This window comes from Octopus bimaculoides, chromosome 2, assembly GCF_046866305.1.
Source record: "Octopus bimaculoides isolate indiv1 chromosome 2, ASM4686630v1, whole genome shotgun sequence".
NCBI lineage: Eukaryota > Metazoa > Mollusca > Cephalopoda > Octopoda > Octopodidae > Octopus > Octopus bimaculoides.
Window position 1 is genome coordinate 139,395,683 of NC_142929.1, and position 27,925 is coordinate 139,423,607.

The window sequence follows — 27,925 nt, forward strand, 5'->3', positions numbered from 1 at the left end:
GGCACGTTAGAAAACATTCTAACGAGGTCGTTGCCAGTGCTACTGGACTGGCTCCTGTGTAGGTGGCATGTAAAAAACACTATTTTGAGCGTGGCCGTTACCAGTACCACGTAAAAAGCACCCACTACACTCTCGGAGTGTTTGGCGTTAGGAAGAGCATCCAGCTGTAGAAACTCTGTCAGATTAGATTGGAGCCTGGTGCAGCCATCCGGTTCACCAGTCCTCAGTCAAATCGTCCAACCCATGCTAGCATGGAAAGCGAATGTTATACGATGATGATGATGTTTGCTGTCCTCTCATAAAAAAAAAAAACAATTTGCTGTTTGCATTACATCCAACTCCACATTATCAATACTAGGTAATTCTCCCTAAAAAATGTTTACCATTCCACCAGGTTCCCCATAGACATACATGTCAAGTGTTGAAGTACATTTTGCTGGTTCAAACTAACAAAACCACCAAATTTGATAATGTCCCTTCTGTTACCCTTCAAGTAATATGCCCCTATCCTCTCCAACCTTTTTAGTCCTTCCACAGATATTTTCTGATTGGTGGAAACGTGCTACAGTGTGTTCCATTTCCAGAAAGAGTAACCACTCTGACCATGCCAACTTCTACATCATTTCACTCACTTTCAACATCTCAGAGATAGGGAACAATTATTAACAACCTTATGTAAAAACATGTATCCATCTCCATCCTTAATGACCACCAGTAAGGGTTTTTGTAATGCCTGGTCTACTGTTTTGTCTCCAACACAAATCTCTAAGAAAATTTATCGTTATGGGATCTGTCAGCAAAACAGTAGGTGGTATGTATTCTATTATTAGCTGTGCCTGGTTCAGGCATTTAACTCTGAGATGACCAAGTCAAACTGAACGTAAAGAATAAAAAATCTTGGATTATTAATAAGCAGCCAGTTACTAGCTAGTGTTGATTTTAAATTCTCCCATGAGCATGTATTTGTACATCATCATCATCTTCATTTAACGTCCGCTTTCCATGCTAGCATGGGTTGGACGATTTGCCTGGGGAATGACGAATCAGATGGCTGCACCAGGCTCGAATCTGATTTGGCAGAGTTTCTACAGCTGGATGCCCTTCCTAACGCCAACCATTCCGAGAGTGTAGTGGGTGCTTTTTATGTGCCACCGACACGAGAGCTCGTCAGGCAGTATTGGCAACGACCATGCTCGAATGGTGCTTTTTACGTACCTCTGGCATAGGACCAGTCAGGTGGCACTGACAGCAACCACGCTCGAATGGTGCTTTTTACATGCCACCGGCACATATATACATACATACAGATGGGTGACTCCCTGTTAGGTCATTCCATCTCAGCACATGTGATGGAGTAGTGGATCTTAAGATTCAGTTTTTCTCTCATAATCTTCCTGCTCTACACAACCAACTTGCTTACCACCCCTACTAACAGCAGATGTTTATGTTCATCCCTAACTTTCTACACCCCAAAGTCCTTCACATGCAATCTTGATACCTTATGCCAAACATACATTGATTCCATAAACAGGTACCTTTCATAACATCCCCTAAAGAAGTCCTGCTAATCTTGTCACTTTCAACAATAACCATTCCTATGTAGATGGTATGATCTTTTAATCCTCGTTAACTTTCCTCACATAAACACTACCCACAGTCAACAGAGGCAGTTCAGGTTCAAAACTACATTGCTTTCATGAACAGAAACCTTTCAAAATATTTTCCAACGAAGTTAAGCCAATCTAGTTGCCTTCAGCGACACAAAGACACAATCACTACATTTGAAGAAAATACTTCTGTACTATCACCTCTCTTTCTTATGAACAACATGTAACTGATACCCACAATATAGTGAGGACTGCTTTCCTCTTCAAAGCAACAAAATGCTTCAGACATTTGCTACCAGTCATCAACAAAACTCTGGTTAGACTCACAAAGAAGTAGTTCTTCCATAGCTTGAATCGTACTGCTGCTACATGCATCTTCACCACATCCAAAGAAAAGCCACTTGAGTGACTGAAGTTCATAAATGTGCTATCTTCTATTTCTCTTTCTCTTCTCTCTCTCTCTCTCTCTCTCTCTCTCTCTCTACCTTATCTGTCATTTTGGGGAGTATTTAAGGCATTGGTATTTGATTTGAAGAAGGTTTAATTGCTATTCCTAGCAGGTTGAACAATCACATATCAGCTTCCTGATACACCTGTGGTTTCTGTTAAAGGTAAACTAGATGGACTTAGTTACCACATGACAGTTGCTGGTCTCTGCCCCTTTGATCTGGCTGGTCTCATGCAACCCTATGCAAGTAATCCTCACTGCCCTCATCTCTTCTCTTTTAATTTCTCATATTGTGTCAACTTCTGGGCTCTTTACTAAGCACTAGATCCAATCTGTCCTCCACAGAACATTCTCCTCTGGAATTCTCTCTCTGCTCTGGCCTTGATTCTCATGCAGCCATCAATTTGTAACTGCTAAAGAAAGTTTGTGAGGGTCAAGGTCACAATGTCTCCCTCAAGATAAAATCAATAAAACATATTTTAAAATTTAGTGCTCATTCATTGAGATATGCATTAGCAGCAGTGATGTCGCAACTAAGTCCACCTTGTTTGCCTTCTCTGTCACCACCAACAAAACTTAGGTGTATCAGGAAGTTGATATGTGGTTGCTCAACCTGCTAGAAACATTTAAACTTTACTCAAGTCATACACCAATGTCTTAACCCTTTTGATACCAACACGCCTGAAACCGCCTCTGGTTTTGTAATACAAATGTCTTGTTTTGAGTTCTGAATTAAAATCTTCCACCAAACCTTAGTCCCAGTTTATGTTCCTAACACTAGCTTAATGATAACCAAGTTATTTTACTAAATTCTTTGTTATATTTAAAATTAATTGAAAGAAACACAGAGCATCTCAACAGAAATATGGTAATGAAAGGGTTAAATCAAAGAAAAGGGAAACAAGTTTTAGCTGTTCGCCAAAAGGACAGGAAAGTCATGGCTGGAATACATTTAACCATATATCTAATCCATAAGAATTGATCATAGGCTACACATCAACAACAGATTGGACCATAGAGACAAGTAACATGGAAAGACTTCCACACTACACCATGCAGTAAACAGTGTGTGGTTCTCAACTAGTTTTGTATAAGATTTTGTCATTAGAATTTATCTGCAATAAATTGGTTATACATCTACAATACACAAAATATTTTAACAATATTTTTATACAGTTCCTAATAATAATTTAATTATAAAAATATAAGATTTTTTTTAAACATCGAATGACTGGAAGGATCCATTCGAGTAAAATTGGAATCAAAGGGGTCCATAGGTTTTTTAAAAAATGGTTGAGAAACACTGATGTAGAGGCTTGGTATCTCTGGAGTGCAGGATTTGTTCTCTTACATCTTCAATAGACCATCTTTGTGACATAGGTCTATACCCAGGGCTGGCCAACATGAGGCCTCCAGCCTGCAGACTTCTATCTTGCAGCCTGCTTGATATTTTCTTGAAACATTGTGTTTAACCCTTTAGCATTTAAACCGGCCATATCCAGCCCAAATATTCTACCTGTTTTATGTTCAAACTGGCCAGATCTGGCTTTGCATACTTATCCTACAATGTCATTCTAAGAATAAGCAACTACATCCTCAAAATTTCAATACTACGATGTCTTTGCATGATTAATTCAAAACAATTTGATTATATAAGCATTACATTTGACGGAATAATCTGAATACTAAAGGGTTAATCTCAAAATAAAATTGTTTGTGTAAAACATTTATTTCAAAATAAATTTAAAATTTATAAGTGGCAATAGCCTACAATTCTATTTTAAACAAATGAAAAGTAAATAAAATTGTTGATTCTGTAATTTGACTATTAGTGCATAAAGTATACAAGAGGCCTTCAAAAAACTTTCTGTGATTAAAGTGGTCCACAATGTAATATTAATTTTACAAGTGATAGATTTAATCTGTTACTAACACCAACTCCTTGTTAGATATCTTTTGTAGAGTATATCCTGTTAAAAATCATTTATGATAGTTCTTTGGTTTGAAGCTAACTTTTTCCTTTCCACTCACCAATTTTGGAAGTTACAAAAGATCGTACCATGCTGCTCTTATTTCACTAAAATAGTAGAAAAACAACAACAAAAAGAAAAGAACTTGTAAGCATCTAGTGGTAAAATAGAATTGGTTATTGAATGAATATATCAATATATTCCTTCTTGTGCTGCCAACACTTGATGGAATCATAGCATGTCTTGGTTAGCTTAAACCCGGTGAAGCCCATTACCCCTAGAGATCTGAATACAACCAATTTCTCTCTTGAGACAGCTTGGTATATCTGGAGTACAGGATCCATTGTTCTTTTACATCTTCAATAGACATCTATGTGACATAGGTCTATGCCCACAAGGATAACCTGGGGTTATACTAATTTTAGAAGTGATACACTGAATCTGTTATTAACACCAACACAGAGATGGAGGATCAATCCCAATATTCATCAGGTACCTTTTTTTTCATTTTTTACCAAAAGTTTAAAAAAGGCAACTCTGGCAAGAATTGAACTCAGAATGCAGAGAACAAGAACATATACTACTTCATTTACTTGATACTCTAAGAATTCTGCCAATTTGCCTCTTTCCAGCATGGAAAATGGATGTTAAATGATGATGTATGTGTGTGCAGGAAGGGCATCCTGCTGTAGAAACCATGCCAAATCAGACTGGAACTTGGTGCAGCTGTCTGGCTTACCAATTCTAGTCAAACCATCCAACCCATGCCAGCATGGAAAATGGACATTAAATGATGATGATATATATTTGCGGGGAGGGTATGAAGTTGTTTAAAATGATTGAAATAAAGCACTGGACTATTAGTTATTGGTGAAGAACTTATTCTTCTGCTCTTAATTCTTTGTTAAATTGACCTTGAGCTTTCTGCAAACAGATTTGACATATTCTCAATGCTAGAACTAAGACAAAAAGATTAATGGCATTTCATCCGTTTTAATGTTCTGAGTTGAAATTCCTCAGAGGTTACCTTTGCTTTTTACCCTTTCAGGGGTTATATAATCAACTAGCTCTTTCCAAAAATTTCAGACCTTGTCCCTTTAGTAGAAAGGAGTGTTGCTCTTCATGGGGTGCCTGCAGTGGTGTAGCTAAAGTGTGTGTGACCCTTCAGTTTGCTACCCTTAGGCTCCCACTAAAGCAATATGTTGCACAGTTACTATACTGTTTGCTGCATTGGACAGGGAGTAGTGTCCGTGTGCCGACATGAAAACTGCTATTATTTGATTTCAGTACAGGCTTATAGCTTACAGCAGACCACACCCCTCTCTAGCTATACCAGTGGGTGTCTGACACAATAGTGAGAGCTGTGAGATATCTGGGTCATGTTGGTAACAAATTCATTTCTTTTCATTTTTATTGTACATTTTCTATGAGATTATCTCATTGCTGCTTCAATAAGTATTTGGAGGTTTATGCATAGCTTTACTGAAGAGGTCTAATAAGATCAAAATATGTCCAGAGTTGTCTCCCGTATTTGCCAGAATGAGTGAAATATTGAAGATGGATGCCATGTTGTTTTCCATGCCGCATTGATATTTCTAAATAGATTCTTTAATTGCTTACTGCATTAAACATACCAACACTAAGTTTGGTTTTATGAGCTGATATTCAACTGCAAGCATTGATTTTTATCTATCCCACTTCGATCAAGTGGGGAGGGCATTACACCATATTGATACTATAAAACCAGAAGCATTGCTAAGAGACTTGATTTAATGATTTTTCCCCCCGTCCGGAACGTAGTAAGCTCGCCTCTCACTTAAACTGCCACCAGCTATTGTTAAAAAGACATTTGGTATCTCCCAATGGCAGGTGTGAAGAGTTGAACAGTAGAAATATATTTTATTTCTCAGATATAAAATAACAATAAACATACAGGTAAGAAAATTTCATGGAAAATAAAATAAAATAATATAAATACAAATAGTGTATCGCGATAGTTTGTTGGAAGTTTTTATTTTTCGGAATTATATTAAACATTGGATTTCCAGATAAATTTGGTGCCGCAGTGGTTGCCCACGTGACATGGTGAAGGGAGACAACTCCACAAGGCTAACTGACAACCCTCATCCTGAAGTGACCGGCAGAAAACATGATGAGGTATGTCAGTGCGTTGGGTCGGCTCTGGAAAAGTTATTCAATTCCTCTACGCAGTCCTGTCACCTTTTCTTTTGTCACAAGCAGAAGTGGGTTCTCATCAAGGTCACAGACGGTCCTGGTGCATAACATCACTAAACATTTCAGGTTCGTTCTTGCCACACGCATATATTTCCTTTTTCTTCTTCTGTCTACCCTTTATAAAGCGATCTCTGTCAATGAATGATCGTTTCTTTCTATATAAATATAAACACATAATAATAATAATAATATCAGGCAGACTATGCTTTAGATTAGAGTAGAGATCTTGTTTTCTATCGCCGGTTTGTTTACTATGCTAATATTGTTTTCATTGCTTAGTGTGTGTATATATATATATCTCTATATTTATTTGCACTTGATCGATTTTTGACCTTAGCGGCTTATATGACATTCTACAAAACTAATAAATAAACACTGCGCGTGTATGTGCATTATATACATACATACATACATATTCATATATATATAATGTGCCGTGAAACAAGTTTATTTAATTTTTCCATTAAACAAGGCTTTTTCGCATGTTATGATAGATTTCAGTTACACACAATCTATAATATCTATATATATACATATATATATATAGGTAGATAGATAGATAGATATGGAGCTGGATGTGTGTGTAATTATATATATATATATATATATATATATATATATATCTCGCGGAAAATTTATCAAAATTGTGAGACATATGCGTTAGAAAGAATAACGAAATAAAATGAATACATACATTTAGTTACATAAATATACACGCAAATATAGATTATACATACATATATTTATATACATACGCACATTTACGTAACCCCATACACACCTACACACTCACAGGTGTGTGTAGGTGTGTATACATTCGAAGTTGATTTTATTTCATCAGTTTCTCCCTATATATATATATATATATATATATATACCGTTTCGCGCTTGATAAAAAATTATCTATATACATCTCTTGCTGCTTACATACCCCCCCCCCAAATACATATATATATTTTCTCTCACACTCTTTACAATCATTCATTTATTTATTGAACGAGAATTCTCTTGAAAAAATTGATCATTTACGCCAGTTTTAAAAATTCAATTGCTTTTACGATCTTCGTTTTCTTTATCTCTTTGGTCAAAGCATGAATAACTCCACTTCTCATTATCTCTTTCTCTCTCTCTCTTATACTAAAGCCGAGGCTTTTGTGTTTAATTGATTGATCGCAAATTACAGTGTTAATCGACTGATGCATTGGAGTTGATCTTGAAATAAATCACACGCATTTATATATATATATACATATATACATATATATATATATGTGTGTGTAGGGACCGACTTCGATTAAACCCTTCGAGATGTTGCCCCGACATGGCCGCAGTCCAATGACTTGAACGAGTAAAGGATAAAAGAAATATATATATATATGCACAAACACACCTAATTCCCATCGACAATCTCCTTTTATCCTTTCTCTCTCTCTCTCTCTCTTCGAATGACTGATAATTTAAGCAACGAAATAGTGAGTTTGCTAAGTTGCGACATACCTGCATCTCTCCCCCTCGATGTTGCTATATATACATATATAGTACATATTTATGCATATTACCCCCAGAAACACCGGCCTTGACTTCCCCTCCCGGGTACCTTATCGTATTTAACCATAACTTATTCAATAATCACCATGCACTCACACACTTACACAGTCTGTCTCTATTTATCTCTACCTCGCGTATCGATAATGATTTACGCAATATATTGTAAATTATGCAATATCATAACAGTTCACTGTGTATGTGTGCAGGTGGTATTGATGGTTATGGTGGTGGTGATGGTGATCTATTTGACGGTGCCAAATTGTCTACGCTTGAATTCAAAGTTGGAGGTCACCTCGTTTTACCTCAATCGGTTTAAGCTTTTAATAACAGCCAGTCTCTCGTTCGCCTGTTGTCCTTTCCAATATCTATTAGCTGTAAAGATCGTTTTCATTTTTACTTTCAGTGTGTATACCTTCAAAATAAAATAAAATGAAGTTATGTATATTAGCGGAAACCACTTGTGTTTACATAATAATAAATTGCCCGATTTATATTTGTGTATGTGTGTGCATTTGCGTATATGTACGGGTACAAGATCTGCTTGCATGTATATATGTACATGTGCATGCTTGCTTGTAAATATGCATCCATGTGCTTGCATATTTCTACGTATGAGCTTGCTTGTGTATATATATATATATATATATATATATATATATATATACACGCACACACGCGAGTGTGTTTGTGTGCATATATGTACCTGCATATATTTTTATATGTGTGTGTGTCTATATATATATATATATATATATATATATATATATATATATATATACATGTATGTATGTATGTATGAATATATTACGTCGGGAAGAAATTCTTGTCGTTTTTCTGGATGTGAAAGAAACGAAATGTTTCATTGATTTTAATTAATATATTTAATGAAGATGATATTTCTCATTGTTATTTATTACATAGTCCCACACACTTGGCAGACTTTTTTTTATCTCTTGCATGTAAAATTCTTCATTTTTAACCTTGCAATTAATAAACTGTATTCATTCTAAATAATGTTACTATTGAAAAAAGATGATAAATGGAGCAAGGTCAGGTGAGTAAAGGAAATTGAGCAAAGCTTCCATGTTTAGACCCATGATCTTTTCCTAAGTGATTCTGACAATATGCAGTCTTGCATTATTATGTAGGAGCAACACCCCTTTACAATTGACCAATGATGATGCATTTCCTGCAGATTTTTGTGCAGTGCTTCCAACTGACTGCAATACTTCTCCGCATTACCTGTTCCATTTTGGTTTAATCCTTCATAATAGATAACAGCCCTCCGTAACCCACCGAGCACAGAACATAATACTTTTCAGGCGTAGTCCTGGTTTTGGGATGGATTTTCTTTTCATTAAGTGCTAACCATTGTTGTTTCTGTTGGATATAACTAAGGAGAAGCTACTTTTGCAGTGATTTTAGCCAAGAAAGGCTCAGTAGTTTCAATGACAAACAGAGGACAACTCTTTGATTAAGCTGAGTCAGTCGATGAGGGACCTATTGATGAAGTTTAGACACTTCACCGGGTTTGTGAGGGTCTTTTATAATTGAAATGTGGCTTAAATTGAATAGTTTTGCTAATCCTTGTGCAGTTTGTTTTGGATCTTCCTCAACTCTGGCTTTTGGAAGCTCAATATTGACAGAATTTGGTCGTTTAGATTGAGGGGAATCTGTAAGAGAAAAATTGAAAGCTGGCCTAAACATCCTTGCCATGTTCACTCAATTAAAGTTTCATTTCCACTGACAGAGCAAATATTTCTTGCTGCTTCCATTGATGAAGAGCCCCCTTTTTGGATTCAAACAGCATGCAAGGTCTGATATAACTAGGTATAAAATCTCAAGAGGAGACAGAGTAGTAACGTATGCACTAAAGTGAGTAGCCACATCTAAGTGGCAGATGAATGTTACTACTAGTTTAACCCCAGGCGGATTCTCCACCAGCTGGTTTTCGGTGCAAGCTCTGCACTCTTTATATACAATACATCACTAGCCACTTAGATGTGGTGACTTGCTTCACTGCTTAGTATACGTTACTACTCTATCTCTGGTAAGGTGAGGAGCTGCACCAGGTTCCAATCTGATTTGGCAAAATTTCTTTGACTGGATGCCCTTCCTAATGCCAACCACTCCAAGAGTGTAGTGGGTGCTTTTTATGTGCTACCAGCAAAGGTGCCAGTTATGAAACACTGGCATTGATCACAACTGTGGTCTCACTCGACTTGACAGGTCTTCTCAAGCATAGTATATTTATTTCTTCATTGCCCACAGGGGGCTAAACATAGAGGGGACAAACAAGGACAGACAAAGGGATTAAGCCGATAACATCCACCCCAGTGCATAACTGATACTTCTTTAATCGACCCCGAAAGGATGAAAGGTAAAGTCGACCTCGGTGGAATTTGAACTCAGAACGTAAAGACAGATGAAACACCACTACGCATTTTGCCCGGCGTGCAAACGTTTCTTATTTCTTTATTCCCCACAGGGGGCTAAACATAGAGGGGACAAACAAAGGGATTAAGTTGATTACATCGATCCTAGTACGTAACTGGTACTTATTTAATCGACCCTGAAAGGATGAAAGGCAAAGTCGACCTCGGCAGAATTTGAACTGAGAACGTAGCGGCAGACGAAATACCGCTAAGTATTTCGCTCGGCGTGCTAACATTTCTGCCAGCTCGACACATGGTATAATTGTCAAAGGTTTTGTTCACTTGTCACTGCTTCCATGAGGCCCAAAGTTCAAAGGGTACTTTTTACATGCCACTGGCATGGGTACCAGTTACATCACACTGACATCGGCTGCGACTATGATTTCACTTGACTTGATGGGTCTTCTCAAGCACAGCATGTTCAGCTGTAAAAACCCCACCAAAGCAGACAGTGGAGCTGAGCACAGTCTTCTGGCTTGCCAGTTCCTGTTAAACTGTCCAAACCCTTCCAGCATGGTTAAGTGATGATGATGTGGCAGGAGAAAAAGATTTACAGAATCACATTCATTAACTTCCAGCTGTTTCAGTTACAAGGAATTGTGCACACTGACTTGGGTACCAGTGCAACATTATATAGCTTCATCAGTGCCTTAATTCATACTTCCTTGCTAGAGCTTAGAAATACTATGCATTATCAGTGTATTAAATGTTAACGTCTGGTTATCGGTACTGCTATGGCAAAGCAAAGTTCCATATTTTAATGAGTATAAGGAACCCTTTTTTGTCAAAAATTAGGTTAAATATATATGCGTGTTTCTTATACATGGTTAGTATTATAATCCCTTACAAAACCTTTTCCAAATTTTAAGCCCCAAAAATGAAGTGTTCCGTATAATTGTTAAAATACGGGTGTCTTAATTATATAAAGTCTCTCTCAGTTACCCTGTACTTTTTTTGTTGAATACACCAACATTATACATGTGTGTGTATGTGTACCTCTCAGTAGATGTGTGTGTATGTACTTCCCTACATGAATCACCTCATATATTTAAGCCAGTTGTGGCTCAACTCACAGTTGATAACACCAATTAATATGTATGCAAGAGATGAAAAGAAGTAAAAAAAAAAAAAAGATGCTGTTAAAATATGTTTACATTGAAGGTAATTTTTTTTATTTTATTTCCATAAATTCAGTAATTCATTCCATTAAATATTGATTTTTTCTTTTGGTGGAGGAAAATGTCTGTTCAATCAATGCCAGTAGTTACTAGTGAGAATAAAAGGCTAAGTCTGTCTTGGTTATGTGTATTTTTAGTGCTTTTCAAGTAAAGCTTATTTTGGGATTATTTCATTCCCCTTCCCCTATAAATTTGAGGCTTTAGATCAAGCCAAAAATAAGTTGTTATTATTATTATTGAGTGAGAGAGCAGTGCATACCATCAAAGTGACATTGGGGTAAAATATACAAAGCCCATTATACCCATCATGACTACCCGTCTGATAAGGGTATACCAGGCAAATGCATCACAACCATATGTGCGCGAAATGGTGATCTCATATCAAGATAAACAGCGCATGACCTCAAAGGTGGGGCCCAGTTTAGAATTTTCTTCAGGTCGAGTAGCCCATCCTGCTCAAAAGGACCCTGAATGAGGTTTATTTAAGGATGTTGAGCAAAACCCCCGTGTTTCCAAAGGTAAATCATTCAAACCTCAAAGAATTCCTCTCAACACACGGCTATGATGCTTCCCCACTACTTCTGCTCATGATCAGAGATGCACATATCGTCAGCCACCAAGGGACATGCTCAACTGGTTATGATCAAACAACTGACAAGCAAATCTGTGGTATTAAGCAGAATATTTGCTGTAGCTCATCTTTTATACCAAGACAAAACAATGTACATGATAACACTTCCAATCAATTAAGATGAGAAGCCATGAGAGCCACTGCCTGGTACTGCATCCAGGCATTTATTATTATTATTATTAGCATTAATTTCACAGGTGCAAAGCATTGCTGTGTGGTAAGAAGCTTGCTTCCTATCCATAATGGTTCTGGGTTCTGTCCTGCTGCATAGAACCTTGGGTATGTCTTCTACTCTAGCCTCAGGCTGACCACAGCCTTGTTGAGCAGATTTGGTAGACGGAAACTGAAAGAAACCCATTTGTGTGTGTGTGTTTTTCTCCCTCATTATGCCTGCAGTCAAAGGATGCAGTCCTTCCTTTCTTCCCACCAGCCTTGGAAGTACTATAAAGGACCTTAGATACTGCCCTTCCTTCAAAACTGCTGCCCTTAAGGCGAAATTTGAAACCATTATTATTATTATTATTATTATTATTATTATTATTAAGGCAGCGAGCTAGCAGAATCGTTAGCACACTGGTTGAAATGCTTAACAGTATTCCGCTCATCACTATGTTCTGAGTTCAAACTCCACTGAGGTCGACTTTACCTTTCATCCTTTCAGGGTCGATAAATTAAGTACCAGTCAAGTACTGGAGTCAATGTAATTGACTATCCCCCTCCCCCAAATTTCAGGCCTTGTTCCTTTTATAGAAAGAATTATTATTATTATTATTATTATTATTATAATTAAGGCTGGCCTAATAGTTAGTACGCCTGGCGAAATGCTTAGCAGTATTTCGTTTGCCATTACGTTCTGAGTTCAAATTCTACCGAGGTCGACTTTGCCTTTCATCCTTTCGGGGTCGATAAATTAAGTACCAGTTACATACTGGGGTCGATGTAATCGGCTTAAACCCTTTGTCTGTCCTTGTTTGTCCCCTTTATATTTAGCCCCTTATGGGCAATAAATAAATAAGAAAGAATTATTATTATTAAGGTGGCAAGCTAGCCAAATCATTAGCATGCCAGGCAAAATGCTAAGCAGCATTTCATCTGCCTTTATGTTCTAAGTTCAAATGCCACCTGCCTTTAATCCTTTCGAGCTCAATAAAATAAGTACCAGTTGATCACTGGGGATTGATGTCATTGACTTACCCTGTGTCTTTAATAAAAAGGACTATTATTATTTTTTATTCTTCTTTCTTCGAATTCTCTTCCATTTCTCACCGAGTGTTTTCCGTACACCTAGGGCAGAGAAGCTCATTGAATGCATTCTCAGTTTACACATGCAAATTCACAGGTAAAACATGTATTTAAGAAAAAAAAAAAAAAATCATGAATGGATATTGTTTTCACAGCGATAATGCTCTTTTCAGTACATGAGTCGTTCCAGTTAGCACGATTTTTTGCACTTCCTGTAGGGATGGTAGGCCTGCTATCATTTTCAAATAGGTTTCAGTACCTATTTTTATCATTCCTAGAGATCCTACAATCACTGGTACGGTAGTCGCCTTGAGGTGCCACATTTTTTCAATTTCTATTAGCAAGTCTTTATATTTACTGATCTTGTCAAATTCTTTCACTGCTATATTGTGATCGTAAGGAATACTCATGTCAATTAATAAACACTTCTTCTTTGTCTGATCTTTTATAATAATATCCGGTTTATTAGCTTTTATAGTTTTGTCATTATTATTATTATCATCACAGTTTCTCTACTTTTTACACTCTTCTTTCTGTAGCCCCATACTGTATTGTCCATTACCATCCTCAATGTGTTTTGTAAAGCCTTTTTGGTAATAAAAAAATAGCATTATTATTATCTGATAGTACCAGGGTAGATAAAGCAATTAAGAGTATGAAGACCGGGAAAGCCCCCGGCCCATCAGGAATCACTGCAGAGATGCTCAAAATATCTGGCAGTGTTGGCTATAGCCTAGTCACCCGTATTACGAACCAGGTGATACACGAAGGAGTCATACCCAATGACTGGTGTAGCAGCATCATAGTCAACTGCTACAAAGGTAAAGGTGACGCTTTAGATACAAATAATTACAGAGGCATCAAGCTGTTAGATCAGGTTATGAAAGTTACAGAGAGGGTCATAGCCCAACTAATTAGGGAGCGAATCAATTTAGATGAGATGCAGTTTGGGTTCGTGCCAGGTAAAAGCACTACTGATGCCTTATTTCTAGTGAGACAGTTGCAGGAGAAATACCTAGCTAAGGATAAACCTCTGTACCTGGCTTTCGTTGACATGGAGAAAGCCTTTGACAGGGTCCCCCGATCCCTTATCTGGTGGTCAATGAGGAAACTTGGGATAGAAGAATGGTTAGTGAGAGCTGTGCGAGCCATGTACAGAGATGCTGCCAGTAAGGTGAGGGTTGGAAATGAGTACAGCAATGAATTCCGGGTAGAGGTAGGGGTCCACCAAGGTTCCGTCTTCAGCCCCCTCTTATTTACCATAGTCCTCCAGGCAATCACAGAGGAGTTCAAGACAGGTTGCCCCTGGGAGCTCCTCTATGCTGATGACCTTGCCCTAATTGCGGAGTCACTATCAGAACTAGAGGAGAAGTTTCAGGTGTGGAAGCAAGGTCTAGAATTGAAGGGCCTTAGAGTCAACCTAGCTAAAACCAAAATCCTAATAAGTAGGAAGGTAGATAAAACACAAACCCCTTCAGGTAGATGGCCCTGCTCAGTATGTAGAAAAGGAGTAGGTAGTAACTCTATAAGATGTACCCGGTGCAAGCTATGGACACATAAGAGGTGCAGCAACATCAAAGGCAGGTTAACTAGCAAGTTAGTTTTTGTTTGTGGCAGATGTTCAGGTGCAATAAAGACTGTAAACAAACAGGAAACAACTTCTATCTCATTCCAGGGTGAAAAACTAGAGGTAGTCGATAGCTTCCGCTATCTGGGCGACCAAGTTAGTAGTGGGGGTGGGTGCGCTGAAAGTGTAGCTGCTAGAATAAGAATAGCCTGGGCAAAGTTTAGAGAGCTCTTACCCCTGCTGGCGACAAAGGGACTCTCACTCAGAGTAAAAGGCAGACTGTATGACGCATGTGTACGAACAGCCATGCTACATGGCAGTGAAACATGGGCTGTAACTGCTGAGGACATACGTAAGCTCGCAAGGAATGAAGCCAGTATGCTCCGTTGGATGTGTAATGTCAATGTGAATACCCGTCAGAGTGTAAGTATCTTGAGAGAAAAGCTGAACATTAGAAGCATCAGTTGTGGCGTGCAAGAGAGACGATTGCGCTGGTATGGACATGTGGTGAGAATGGAGGAGGATAGCTGCGTGAAAAAGTGCCACACCCTAACAGTTGAGGGAACCCGTGGAAGAGGTAGGCCCAGGAAGACCTGGGCTGAGGTGGTGAGGCAAGACCTTCGTACATTGGGCCTCACCGAGGCGATGACTACTGACCGAGACCTTTGGAAATGTGCTGTGCGTGAGAAGACCCGGCAAGCCAAGTAAGATCGTTGCCAGTGCCCCTGGACTGGTTCTTGTGCGGGTGGCACATGAGATGCACCATTTTGAGCGTGGTCGTTGCCAGTACCGCCTGACTGGCTCCTGTAGGATTTTCGAGCGAGATCGTTGCCAGTGCCCCTGGACTGGCTTGTGCGGGTGGCACATAAAAGACACCATTTCGAGCGTGGCCGTTTTTGTGCGGGTGACACGTAAAAGCACCCACTACACTCTCTGAGTGGTTGGCGTTAGGAAGGGCATCCAGCTGTAGAAACTCTGCCAAATCAGACTGGAGCCTGGTGTTGCCATCCGGTTTCACCAGTCCTCAGTCAAATCGTCCAACCCATGCTAGCATGGAAAGCGGACGTTAAACGATGATGATGATGATGATGATTAGGGTTGCAAGCTGGCAGAATTGTTAGCATGCAGAGGAAAATGCTTAGCAGTATTTCATTTGCCACTACGTTCTGTGTTCAGATTCCGCCATGGTCACCTTTACCTTTCATCTTTTCAGGGTCGATAAATTAACTACCAGTTGAGTACTGGGGTCAATGTAATCGACTATCCCCACCCCAAAAAATTTCAGGCCTTGTGCCTGTAATAGGAAGGATTATTATTTTTATTGTTTTTAGCTCATGGGGCGAAATGCTTAGCGGTATTTCGTCTGTCTTATGTTCTGAGTTCAAATTCTTCCAAAGTCGACTTTGCCTTTCATCCTTTCGGGGTCGTTGAAATAAGTATGTTATACACAGGGGCCGATGTAATCAACTGGCCTCCTTACCCAACAATTTTCAAGGCCTTGTGCCTAGAGTAGAAATAATTATTATTATATAAAATCACACCCTACCCCCTGTATGGGGACTGGCATGTCTATGAATAACACCAACGTTTCCTCTGCATGTCGTAAAAGGCAACTAAAAGGAGGTTGAGGCAGGGTTTGTCCTCCAACCTCACCAGCAGCAACTATTCAAACAGACCCCTGGGCTTGGAAGGTTGTCACCTGAGTGGTGCAACGGTGTCATCCACCTGGTGTTGGGAATCACCAACAAAATGGTGGATGCAGCAACATACTGTTGCAGCACTTTCCTTCCATACTACTACTACCCTCTAAAAATAGGACTTAGTCGTTGGATATAATCCTAAATATGAAAAAGTGAAATGAATTATTTGGAATACCTAGTTCGAGATTTTATTATGAACATAAATAAAACGGTATGGTCACGTCTGGAATGCCTTCGATCATAAGATCTGCTCGATCGGGTCTGATTCTAGGCTAATCTCCAACTAGCTGCTTCAAGGTTCATTTTGCAGCGAAACTAAGATGAGTTGAGTTATGTCCCTTGTCGAGATGCACGTCAAATTGTTAGCAGTAATGGTTGTAAGATTTAAACAAAGCGTAATGGTAAGGTTTAAACTCAGTGTGACCTATTTAGTGTTAGTAGTAAGAGTTAAACTAGTGTGTATATGTGCGACTACATCAATGTCAACCTCTAATTTAACTTTGTAATAGTTTTCAAAAAGGTAAAATGTCAAGTTTATGATTGGCTATGTCACCAATGGATGCTGTATTCTATCTTGATTAACGCACAGAACATTACATTACCTGGTCGTCTTCTCTGCAGAATTGGTATACTCTTTTACTTGTTTCAGTCATTTGACTGCAGCCATGCTGGAGCACCGCCTTTAGTCGAGCAAATCGACCCCAGGACTTATTCTTTGGAAGCCTAGTACTTATTCTATCGGTCTCTTTTGCTGAACCGCTAAGTTACGGGTACCTAAACACACCAGCATCGGTTGTCAAGCGATGTTGGGGGAACAAACATAGACACACAAACACACACACACACACATATATATATATATATATGATGGGCTTCTTTCAGTTTCCGTCTACCAAATCCACTCACAAGGCTTTGGTCGGCCCGAGGGTATAGTAGAAGACACTCGCCCAAGGTGCCACGCAGTGGGACTGAACCCGGAACTATGTGGTTGGTAAGCAAGCTACTTACCACACAGCCACTCTTGAACAGAAAAAAAATATAATTTTCTTTGTAGTGTACTTAACTCTATATAATAAGTCTGTTATTAATATATCTCTTAATTATCTGCTCCATAATAAAACTTAATCATTTTTTCCCTTTTTTTGGTGTGGGTGTGTGTGTGGAAAAACGTGTTCTTTTTAATGTTTCTTACAGATTCTTGTGAGTTATGCCAAGAAGTCCTCAGTTTCATTGCAGCACTGCGCAGTTCTCTCCCTTGTATTGCGTTCTTATGGCGGATCCATTCCATTAACCAGTTTTGTTAGTATATTTCTGCTGAAGTACGCTACTTTTCTTTAAATTAATTTTGAAAATAAATGAAGAATTTATTAAAACAATTTTGTTATTATAACACTAGTGTTTGGAATATGAATTAATATGAAATTTTGATGGAAGGTTTTTCAATTATGCAATAATGAATTTGTATAATAGAACTAAAGGTGGTCTTAGGCAGGTTGGTATCAAATGGTATTAAACAGTGCACACACACACACACACACACACACAAACACATTCTGAAATATGATAACCCTGCACTTTAAGTAAAGATCATAGTACAATGCTTATCCATATTTATGGATTTTCCCTATTTCTCTAGATGTTACATTAGCAAGATTAGAGATATTTTGGTACTGGGGATTCTGCACAAAATCCATTTGGTATCAGAAGTTTTGGTACCAAGAAAATTATACTTTTACTTCACATAACATCTGATTTAGAGTACCCCGACTAGCTGATGCCAGTACCCCCTGACTGGCTCTCGTGCTGGTGACATGTAAAAAGCACCAACTCAACGTGGCCAATGCCAGTGCCCACCGACTGGCCCTAGTACCGGTGGCACATTAAAAGCACTATCCAAACATGATCAATACTAGAGCCACCTGACTGGCTCCTATGCCAGTGGCACATAAAAAGTACCCACGACATTCAGAGTGGTTGGCGTTAGGAAGGGCATCTAGCTGTAGAAACATTTCCAGATCAGATTGGAGCCTGATGCAGCCACTGGCTCTCCAGACCTCAGTCAAACTGTCCAACCCATGCCAGCATGGAAAACGGATGTTAAACGATGATGATGATGATGAAACTATCTCAGAAGCTAAGGAAGCAGATATGTTCAAAGAATTTGTTATGACTTTATTTTACTCAAAGTATTCTTATGCCTGTAATTAAATTGATGTGTGGAAAGGAGGAGACAGATCTGTGAATGAGTTTGGTTGGTGGTTTGTTGAATAAGGCTAGATGAGATGAAATAAATCTCTCATTTTAATTTAAAGAGCACTCGGAGAGCGTAGACCTCCACCAAGGCAACACCAACATCCTCTCAACGATTAACCCGAGATGATTTTTTAAAATGAGAATATCTGAAATAAACTCGACTGCTGTCACAAACGAGAATACTAAAAATGAACTGGACCACTCTCAAAAATTAAGTAAAAAAAAAACAGGAAAAATAATCCTGAATCTTTGTCTGGCTCCAGATCAATCCCAGAATCTAATCAGTTTGTGCTAGTCATGAGGTCAGACATTCCTGAAAGTTTCATCCGAATCCATCCAGTGGTTCTTGAGATATCTTGTCCACAGACAAACAAACAAACAAAACAATACCTTCTCCTTTGCTACAATGGAGGTAATTAATGAATTAATGCAAATGAATCACTTTGTACCATCATGTGATTGCAGTGTTATTCTTCTTTTCAATAAAGTGTCAAAAATGAGAGGAAAAAATGGTCTTAGCATAACATGCATTGAAATCTGCGTATGAAATGTAAAGAAAAATGCAGTAATCCCTCGCCATATCGCAGTTTATTATTAAAGCTTACATCGTTTCCTCCGTGGTGTTGTTTTGCATTCATAATAAAATAAATACCGTAAATCCTAGAGTATAGTCCGGCCTTGAGTATAATACGCAGGGGATTTTTAGGGGGCTGTACCTCTGAAAAACTTAAACCTTGTGTATAATACGCACCCCTTCTCTAACTTGAGTCAAGGAGGTCTATATAACGTAATGTCTATATACAGTAACGTCCTTTATTATTATTGTGTATATAATATAATGCAAATGTGTAGCTTTTTTGTGCACTTTGTTTGCAGAAAATAAAGAAATAACAGTAATAATGTCTGTGAAAAATAAATATTAAGTAAATTGCCTTTACATATTTATCACTTAGAAAATTTTGCTTAGAAAATATTTTTTTCATTTTTAAACTCGTGTATAGTACGCACTAGAAATTTTGGGGGAAAAAGTGCAGTTATACTCAAGGATTTACGGTATATACAATTTATAAAAATTAAAAAAAATATACAGTACTGTTTCTACTTTGCAGATTTTTCACCTATCTCAGCGGGTTTTGGAATGTAACAGCCACCATAGCCGAGAGATTATTTATTGTACAGCACAACACCCATGACTTTCTGAGACATTCTTTACACATTCAGAATTATGAAAGCATGGAATAAACTCCCTTTGTCAGTTGTTTGCTGCCAGGACACTGCATCCTTCAAACATTCCATGCTTCCTGTAATTCACCAACATTACTCCTGACGTTCCTCTGCATTTTTTCCTTTTTTTTATGACTCTTTAAGGCTCCCTTTCTCATCTTTTTTTGTGTTTTACCCTTTGTACTCTGCATCTTCCTTCATCTTTCATTCTTGTCCTTCTTTACTTAACTGTTTTCTGTATCTTTTAACATTTTCTGATGAGTTATAATGCATTTTTACACTGTATACAATAACCTCATTATTATTATTATTATTACAGTAATCCTTTGACTATCGCAGGTGTTACATTCCAAAACCCCTTGCGATAGGTGAAAAGTCGCGAAGTAGAAACCGTACTGTATATCTGTTTTATTATTTTATAATTTGTATATATTTATTTTATTATAAATGCAAAACAACACCACACGCTCACCTCCCGAGTTTTGTTTTCCATACAGTATATGTGATTCTTTGTTTACTCATCTACAGTACACTACGTATTTTCTTTTAATATATTATATGTTATACGGTGCAGTACTGTACTGTCATCATCATTGTTTAACGTTCGTTTTCCATGCTGGCATGGGTTGGATGCTTCAACTGGGGTCTGGAAAGTCAGGAGGCTGCACCAGGCCCCAATCTGATCTGGCAGTGTTTCTACAGCTGGATGCTCTTCCTAACGCCAACCACTCCGAAAGTGTAATGGGTGCTTTTTACGTGCCACCAGCACAGGGGCCAGAGGAGCTGGCATCAACCAAGATCAGATATTAATTTTTAGATGTGAAAATGCTTATTTTACCACAGAAATACTTAGAATCTAAAAAAATATAAATACCAATCAACCACAGAAACCCACAATATAAATTTACATATATTAGCCAGAAAAATCTGCCATGTACTGAGGGCGTGATAGATGAACTGCGATATGGTGAGTGATTACTGTATTTACGAGCTGGCAGAATCGTTAGCACACTGGGCAATATGCTCAACGGCATTTCATCTATCTTTACGTTCTGAGTTCAAATTCCGTTGTGGTCGACTTTGCCTGTCATCCTTTTGGGGTAGATGAATTAGGTACCAGTTGAACACTTGGACTAATGTAGTTGACTCATCCCCTCCTCCCCACCAAATTGCTGCGCTTGTGGCAAATTTTGAAACCAGTATTATTATTATTATTATTGTGAAGGCACATAGCCTGGTGGTTAGGTGTGTTGCACTCGTGATCATGAGATTGTGGTTTCAATTCTCAAACAGCCTAGATGGTCATAGCCAAGTTGGTATTAAAAAGTTTTAAAAAGAGGGAGATTGCTTGATATAATTCTAGAAGCCTCTTAAAAGGTCAGCACTGCAATGTCTTTGCTCAATTAGAGATAGCTTGGGACTAATCATTAACTAATCTTTTCAAATTAATTGTTTTAATTAATTTTTTTTTTTTCCTTTATTACATTATCTTTCTGACATTTTTTTTATTTGATTTTATTGAAGGTATGGATTTTTTTTTTAAAGAAATACATCTTTAATGATTTTCTTTCTTTTTTTCTTTCTTTTTTCTTTTCTGCTAATACTTTCAGAAACCCCAACTTCTGGCAAGCTGGTGGCTGTTTTCTATTGTCATTTAGCCTGTTTGATCTTTGGCATGTAAGTGAAAAGGCACCGGAAGAAGACAGAGTGAAACGTTTGGTTTATGAGGCTAGAAAATCTCAGAAAGATGGAGAACTATTGAAATGTGAGAAGTATTACCATGAAGCGTTGTCTGTTGTCATACAGAGACACCAAAACAAAGAAATCGATGACAACGAACTACTTCAGGCAAGGACATATCTGTTTGACTGTCTGGCTAACTTGTCTTTCAGCTTAAATGAATTTGACAAGGCAGAGAAACTGTACAAGGAGACAATCAAAGGTTGTGTACAAGCAGGGATGCCTGCTGACGGCAATGTTATTTTAGAAATTTCATTGAAATTGGCCAACATCTATGCCATCCAGGACCGATCTGAGGAAGCTATTTTGGGCTTTGAGTTTTGCATAAACACTCTGAGAGAGAAGTTAAAGGAGGGGGAGAAGAAAGAGGAGGTGAAGAAGGAGGAAAGTAAGAAAGAAGATGAATGGGAGGAATTGTTTAAAGATACTGAGGCGTTGTTAGGTATGTGTTTAGATAGCTACGGCCGTTATCTTCTTCGATTGTCTGACTATGACAAGGCAGAAAAAATGCTAAGTGACTCTTTTTGTATAGCGAAAAAATGTCTTGGAGACACTCACAGACAGACTTTAGTAATTATGACTAATTTAGGAGTAGCAAACATTTTCAAAAAGAACTATGCACTTGCCGAGCAGTTAATACTGCAAGCTATCAAAATTGGAGAAGATATTGATGCAGAGGAAATATCTGCACTTTACTGTAATCTGGGTGCAGTCTATCTTGCACAGATGCAGATGGAAAAGGCTCATGAAGCATGCCTAAAAGGAATGGCCTCTGCACAGAGGAACAATGACAGCATTGCTGTAAGGAAGGCGAAAACCTGTCTGCAAAAGGTCACTGACCACAAAAATGAGAAAGTTCAAGTGTCAGCCGGTCAGGCACGAAGTTGACAAATGAGATCTTAGGTAATTGTTATATAACCTAAATATTATTGTTGTAGAATAAATTGTATAAGAAATATTCTCAGTCAGCATGTTTTATTTGATTTCTTTCATGTTTTCTGTTTTCAACCAAGAGCACCACATTGTTATTTACTCTTTACTCTCTCTTTTACTTGTTTCAGTCATTTGACTGTGGCCATGCTGGAGCACCGCCTTTAGTCGAGCAAATTGACCCCAGGACTTATTCTTTGTAAACCTAATACTTATTCTGTTGGTCTCTTTTGCCGAACCGCTAAGTTACAGGGACGTAAACACACCAACATCGGTTGTCAAGCGATGCTGGGGAGACAAACATATACACACACATATATATATATATCGTTGCCAGTACCGCCTGACTGGCTCCTGTAGGATTTTCGAGCGAGATCGTTGCCAGTGCCCCTGGACTGGCTTGTGCGGGTGGCACATAAAAGACACCATTTCGAGCGTGGCCGTTTTCGTGCGGGTGACACGTAAAAGCACCCACTACACTCTCTGAGTGGTTGGCGTTAGGAAGGGCATCCAGCTGTAGAAACTCTGCCAAATCAGACTGGAGCCTGGTGTTGCCATCCGGTTTCACCAGTCCTCAGTCAAATCGTCCAACCCATGCTAGCATGGAAAGCGGACGTTAAACGATGATGATGATGATGATGATGATATATATATAGATATATATATATATATACGACAGGATTCTTTCAGTTTCCATCTACCAAATCCACTCACAAGGCCTTGGTCGACCCGAGGCTATAGTAGAAGACACTTGCCCAAAGTGCCACGCAGTGGGAATGAACCCGGAACCATGTGGTTGGTAAGCAAGCTACTTACCACATAGCCACTCCTGCGCCTAGTTAGAAATATATATATATTTTTTTTTAGTATTTTAGTATTTCACATTCATAAGGCTGTTCAAAAACATTCATATGTCTTGCAAGACAATTGGAATCTTCGCTGGCGCTAGTGGCACACAAAAAGAAAAAAACAAAAGCACCCACTACATATCATAAAATGGTTGGCTTTAGAAAGGGCATCCATCCATAGAAGCCATCCCTAAGGTGATGCTGAAGTGCAGCACAGCCCTGCAGCTTATCAGATCCTGTCAGACTGTTCAGCCCATGGCAGCATGGAAAACAGACATTTGACGATGACAAGCTGGCAGGGTTGTCAGCATGTCGGAAAAAATACTCAACAGCATTTTTTTCTGCTGTTTATGTTTTGAGTTCAAATTCTACCAAAGTCAACTTTGTCATCAAATTAAGGGAGTGGCTTACTCAATCACATTGACCCCAGCGCTCAACTGGTATTTATTTCATCAACCTGCGAAAAGATGAAAGACAAAGTTGACTTCAGCAGAATTTGAACACAGAATGTAAATAGCTGAAAGAAATGTTGCTAAACATATCATCTTGATATACCTTGTAAAGGTGCATGGCCTAATAGTTAGAGTGTTGTACTAGTAATCATAAGGTCATGGTTTCAATTCCCAGACCAAGCTATGCATTGTGTTTTTGAGCCAGACACTTCATTCCACATTACTTCACTTCACTCGTCTGTAAATGAGTTTCAGCAATAATTGGCAAGTTAACTCAGTGACAGACTGAGCAGACCATTCAATGGGAAATGGTGTAACCTCAATCACTTATTCACTATGGGAAACCAGCTTCAGCCCCAGCCTTATGAGTCCAGAGCCTCATGACAGACTTACATATATTGCTTGACCCTTATTGATTTTTACTTCCTTCATATGAACCTAGCAACGTACAAATATCACCAGAAGCTTCCCTCTTTTACTACACAGTGAAAATATCAACCTTTCTTTTCAGCTGTTTCCATCAAGAAGTGTGTGTGTGTGACATTTGCTTTCTACAATTTTGTATTCAGACCCGTTTGAATATTTACTTTCTTGCACACAAACTTGGCTACATCATCATTTAACGTCTGTTGTCCATGCTGGCATGGGTTGGACGGTTTGACCAGGGCCGGCAAGCCACAGGGTTGTACCAGACTCTAGTTGTCTGTTGTGGCATGGTTTCTATGGCTGGATGCTCTTCCTAATAATGCCAACCACTTCACAGAGTGTGCTAGATGCTTTTACATGGCATTGCACAGGCACTTTTATGTGACATTGCACAAGTACTTTTATGTGGCACTGATGAGCAAGTCTCTTTCCCCAATTCTGCTAGCTAGTGCTGCCTTCTACTGGGGCCATACTGCTGGCTGGTTTTACCTTCCATCATGCCAAAGACATCTCAGTATGTCCGGTAAATCACTTGCACCATGATTCTTATCTTTCTGATTGCGTTACCTTTCAGAATGTCACCCAGGGTGATGTCCAACTCCCTAGCTAACTGAACCCATTTCATATCTGTTGCTGGTGGCTAATTCAACCATTGTTTCTTCTCAAAGCTTTCAGGCATTCAAATTCATCCATTTGGCAAGTGAAGCAGGGGTCTGCTTCATGGCTCTTCTGGATCTCCAACTGGCAAGCAGTTCTAATGCACCAAGGAATAGGACCCTAAATGGTATCAGATGCTTTGCGTTGCTGTAGTAATTCTTCGCACTTTGATTTGCTTTGGTGGGTCTTCATGCCCCTTTCACTACTAAATACTCCACCATAGACGAGGCATCTTCTGGTTTCACCCTCCTGTCTTGCTGGAAGAATCGTCAATTATTGCTTTTACACTACAGATTTTAACATTACAACCGTTTCTTTTTCTCATTATTGGACTATGGTCAGGCTGGAGCACCAACTGTAACATAATCGATTTGACCAGTATTTTATTTCATAAACCACAGAAGCATGACTGGACAAATTTGACATATAGAACAGAGAAATTATAAATATATTTAACGATATTAAACATTATACATTTTGTAAACACCAAATTAAGACCAAAGAAACTGTGGTGTTATGGGCTGTGATGAGCTGTGTGTTGTTGGTGGAGAGAGGTGAGGCAAACAGAAGTGAAGCCAGACTGGAAGGGCCAGACCGGAAGGGTCAGACCGGAAGTCGGCCACACACGGTCGAAGGCCAGCATGTGGGTCAGTCAGAAAACAGACAGGTTACGAGAAAGACGTGTTTTGATCAAGAGCGATTGTGTACTCCGCTGCGGTCGACAAGGTAAGGTCCAACGTTTCATTCTGTCCTTTTGCTTCTTGTTGTCTTTTTCCTCCATCACACCACAAGCTATTTCGGCCCATAAGAAAAAAAAAAAAAAATTATGAGTGTAGTCCGGATTTCTAGTGATATCCTTAAATCGTTTTGCGGCGACACGGACGTGGTCGCGTGGCTAAAAAAGATGAAGCTGGTCGCAAAGCTCCAAGGGATAGGCGACTTGGCAAGCTTTCTACCACTGTACTTGGATGGTCTGGTGTTGGCGCTATTTTTAGAGATGGAAGAGAGGGACCAAGTTAGCGCGGAGAAAATAGAAATCCGCTTGATGGAGGCCTTCGCAGAAGGAATGTTTGAGGCGTACGCTCGCCTGAGGAGAGCGAAGTGGACTGGCGAACAGGTCGACGTGTTTGCCAACGAACTTAGGAGGTTGGCTAGACTGGCTGGGTACGAGGGAGAATCGCTGGATCGAACAGTAAAGTTGGCGTTTGTAACTGGGTTTCCTGACCACATGTCGGTCGAATTGCAGAAACTGCCTGACGTGAACGCCATGCCCATAGCGGATATAATAACGAGGGCTCATATGTTAGTTTCGTGTTGTAGATCGACGCCGTTGGCAGCAACGGCAACAGCAAAAGGTGGCTGACCAAGGAGTAGCGGAGAGGGGTCGAACAAGGAACGTGTGCGACCGTTCAAAGGACAGTGTTTCCGGTGCCAGGGCCCGCACATGGTGCGAGACTGCAAGTTACCCAAGCCTGAGGTCATTTGCTACCGTTGTCGAGAAACGGGACATATAGCCAGCGAATGTCTGCAGGGAAACGGTCTAAGGGAGACTACTGCGCCAGTGGTCATCCCTTTGGATCAATAAAATCGCATTTTTTTTTACCCGTTGTTGATGTGCTGGTGGATGGGAAGATGTCGCGTGTCCTCGTGGACACAGGCTGTACAACGACCCTGATGACTCCGGGAGTGGTAGAGACGTGGAGTGGAGAAAGCAGTGTGAGGGCAGTCGACGGAAGAGAGGTACGCTGTGAAGGCATTACTGACGTGCAGGGAGCAAAGCTGACGCTGCAAGCAATTGTAGTTGGCCACTTGGTGGATGAGATTGACGTGGTGATGGGGATGGATGCAATCACCCGTTTAGGAGGTGTCACTGTCAACGAGGCCGGTGTGACTTTCGGGGTCGCGGGGAAACCGTGTATGGCGACGCCGTGCATTGGTGAGAACCGCGAAGAAAACTATGCCGCGCACACCATTGAAGACCAAGATTTTCGTGCCGCCTTCGATGGCCAGAGGTGGACAGTGGAGTGGCATTGGAGAGGAGAGCCCCCAATGTTAAAAAATAAAGTGGGCTGCTACCAGCATACTTTGAAAGGAGATGCCAGAAGCGAGTTCGAGGGGGAGGTGGAGCGGTGGATTAAGGAGGGCATTTTGATTCCTTGGGAAGAAGAAGGAGAGAGCGGAGTCCTGCCGCTGATGGCGGTGGTACAGCCCACGAAGCATAAGGTCAGACCAGTGCTTGACTTCCGAGAGCTAAATGACCACATATCATGTCATACGGGCGGCGAGGTCACAGATGTCTGCGGGGACACCTTGCGAGAATGGGGGAAGATGACAGGGGCCTCCACGATCGTCGATTTGAAGTCGGCATACCTGCAGGTGCATGTGGCTGAGAGACTGTGGAAGCATCAGCTTGTCAGGTATAAGGGCCGGACATACTGTTTGACCAGGCTGGGGTTTGGGCTAAATTCAGCGCCAAAAATTATGGCAACAATTCTCAAGGCCATCCTGGGAAAGGTGGACAGAGTAAAAAGGGCCACCAATTCGTACATCGATGACATCCTTGTGGACGAAAGCATAATGCCAGCAACGGAGGTCATAGGCCACCTGAAGAATTTCGGACTGGTCGCCAAGCCACCAGAGGCCATGGAGGGAGGCGCTGCACTGGGCCTCAAGCTACGGAGAGACAAGGCCGGTACGTTGGTGTTTCGGCGTGGGAACGAGATCCCCGAACTGGGCACCAGCGTGAGTAAACGGGAACTGTTCTCGGTGTGCGGGAAGCTGGTGGGACACTACCCGGTTGCAGGATGGCCCCGGACAGCATGTAGCTTCATCAA

The 27,925-nt window shown here is 39.8% G+C and overlaps 1 protein-coding gene, 1 long non-coding RNA gene and 1 pseudogene across 2 annotated transcripts; 2 read left to right on the top strand and 1 right to left on the bottom strand.

Moving 5' to 3' along the window:
* Positions 1–5,912: 5,912 nt before the first annotated feature.
* Positions 5,913–8,025, bottom strand: LOC149137242 (uncharacterized). Its single transcript, XR_016240767.1, has 2 exons — positions 7,758–8,025; positions 5,913–6,415 (listed from the first exon to the last, which is right to left on the bottom strand). It is a non-coding gene; the product is annotated as an uncharacterized LOC149137242 (long non-coding RNA).
* LOC106879250 (tetratricopeptide repeat protein 19, mitochondrial) lies at positions 6,074–22,746 on the top strand. The gene is made up of 2 exons (XM_014928741.3): positions 6,074–6,326; positions 21,649–22,746. The coding sequence occupies exons 1-2, from the start codon at positions 6,175–6,177 to the stop codon at positions 22,664–22,666; spliced, it is 1,170 nt and encodes a 389-aa protein (XP_014784227.1). The 5' UTR covers positions 6,074–6,174; the 3' UTR covers positions 22,667–22,746.
* A 1,389-nt stretch (positions 22,747–24,135) lies between these two features.
* Positions 24,136–26,835, top strand: LOC149137243 (uncharacterized; annotated as a pseudogene).
* The last annotated feature ends 1,090 nt before the right edge of the window (positions 26,836–27,925 follow it).